At 56.2% G+C, this 979-nt stretch overlaps 1 protein-coding gene across 1 annotated transcript; it reads right to left on the bottom strand.

Moving 5' to 3' along the window:
* Positions 1-9: 9 nt before the first annotated feature.
* LOC110034720 (serine/threonine-protein kinase D6PK-like) lies at positions 10-904 on the bottom strand. Its single transcript, XM_020738966.1, has one exon. It carries the CDS (start codon positions 806-808, stop codon positions 170-172), a length of 639 nt encoding a protein of 212 aa, XP_020594625.1. The 5' UTR covers positions 809-904; the 3' UTR covers positions 10-169.
* Between the last annotated feature and the right edge of the window lie 75 nt (positions 905-979).

Raw genomic sequence — 979 nt, 5'->3', positions numbered from 1 at the left:
CCCTGAAACTCTCTAAATAACTTCCCTCACGAGCGTACGTTCAAATTTTTCTCTAAAATCAGTTCTACAGTTGCTCGAAGAAATTAATGGAAAAAAAATACCTAAAATAGATAATTAATTACAGAACCGAAATTAGAAAGTTTAAACCAGTGAGAGTATGGCAACTCCCTCACCTGACAGCGTGCTCATCAAACCGCTTACCCGGCTGGCGCTGCCGGAGAACATGGAGATCGCCGCCGGGGCAGAACTCGGTGAGAAGAGAAGTCACCTTCTCGTTCTCAGCGCATCCATACAGCTTCGGGAGAAACGGATGGTCGAGCATCTCAAGAATCTCCCTCTCCGTCTTGGCCCTAGCGCTTTTATTCCTCCCGATCAGTTCCTTCTTATCCATCACCTTCGCCGCCACAACCACACCGCCGTCGCGGCCGCCCCTCACCTCGGCCAAATACACGCTCCCGATATCCCCACTGCCGAGCCGATGGATGAACCGGAGGTCCGAGATCGAGATGGAGCCGTCCGGGCCGGCGAGCCTGCGGATCGCGTCGAAGCAGGGGTCGGCGCCGGAAGGGATCGGGGATGGTTTGAGAGGTTCGCAGGAGGAGGAGGAGGAGGAAGAGGAGCCGGATGTTGTGGAGATGGAGGAGATGGTCTGGGAGCCGAAGCTGAGGCTCTGCAGGTCGTCGGAGAGGTCAATTGTCATGGCCGGCGGAGGGAGAGGTGGCGATTTGGAGGTTTGGGATTGGTGGTGGGATTTTGAAGGGGAATCGGGGAATGGGGACAAGTCATGTGCGGGGGAAGGAGGGGGCATCGTGGAGCCCGAAGAAGGCAGGATTCCTCCTCGGGTTTGGATTTTGCCGGTGAAGATTAAGAAGGGGGAGGTATTTATGAGAGGGGCGGGGATCGGACGGCTGTGATGGAGCTGTTTATGGTCGGGTTTTGGGTCCGAAGGTTGGGTGGGGACCGGGGGCTTTGGCGCGGG

The sequence above is a fragment of the Phalaenopsis equestris genome, unplaced genomic scaffold (assembly GCF_001263595.1).
Source record: "Phalaenopsis equestris unplaced genomic scaffold, ASM126359v1 Scaffold192677, whole genome shotgun sequence".
Taxonomy (NCBI): domain Eukaryota; kingdom Viridiplantae; phylum Streptophyta; class Magnoliopsida; order Asparagales; family Orchidaceae; genus Phalaenopsis; species Phalaenopsis equestris.
This window is presented reverse-complemented; position numbering and strand designations above follow the sequence as displayed.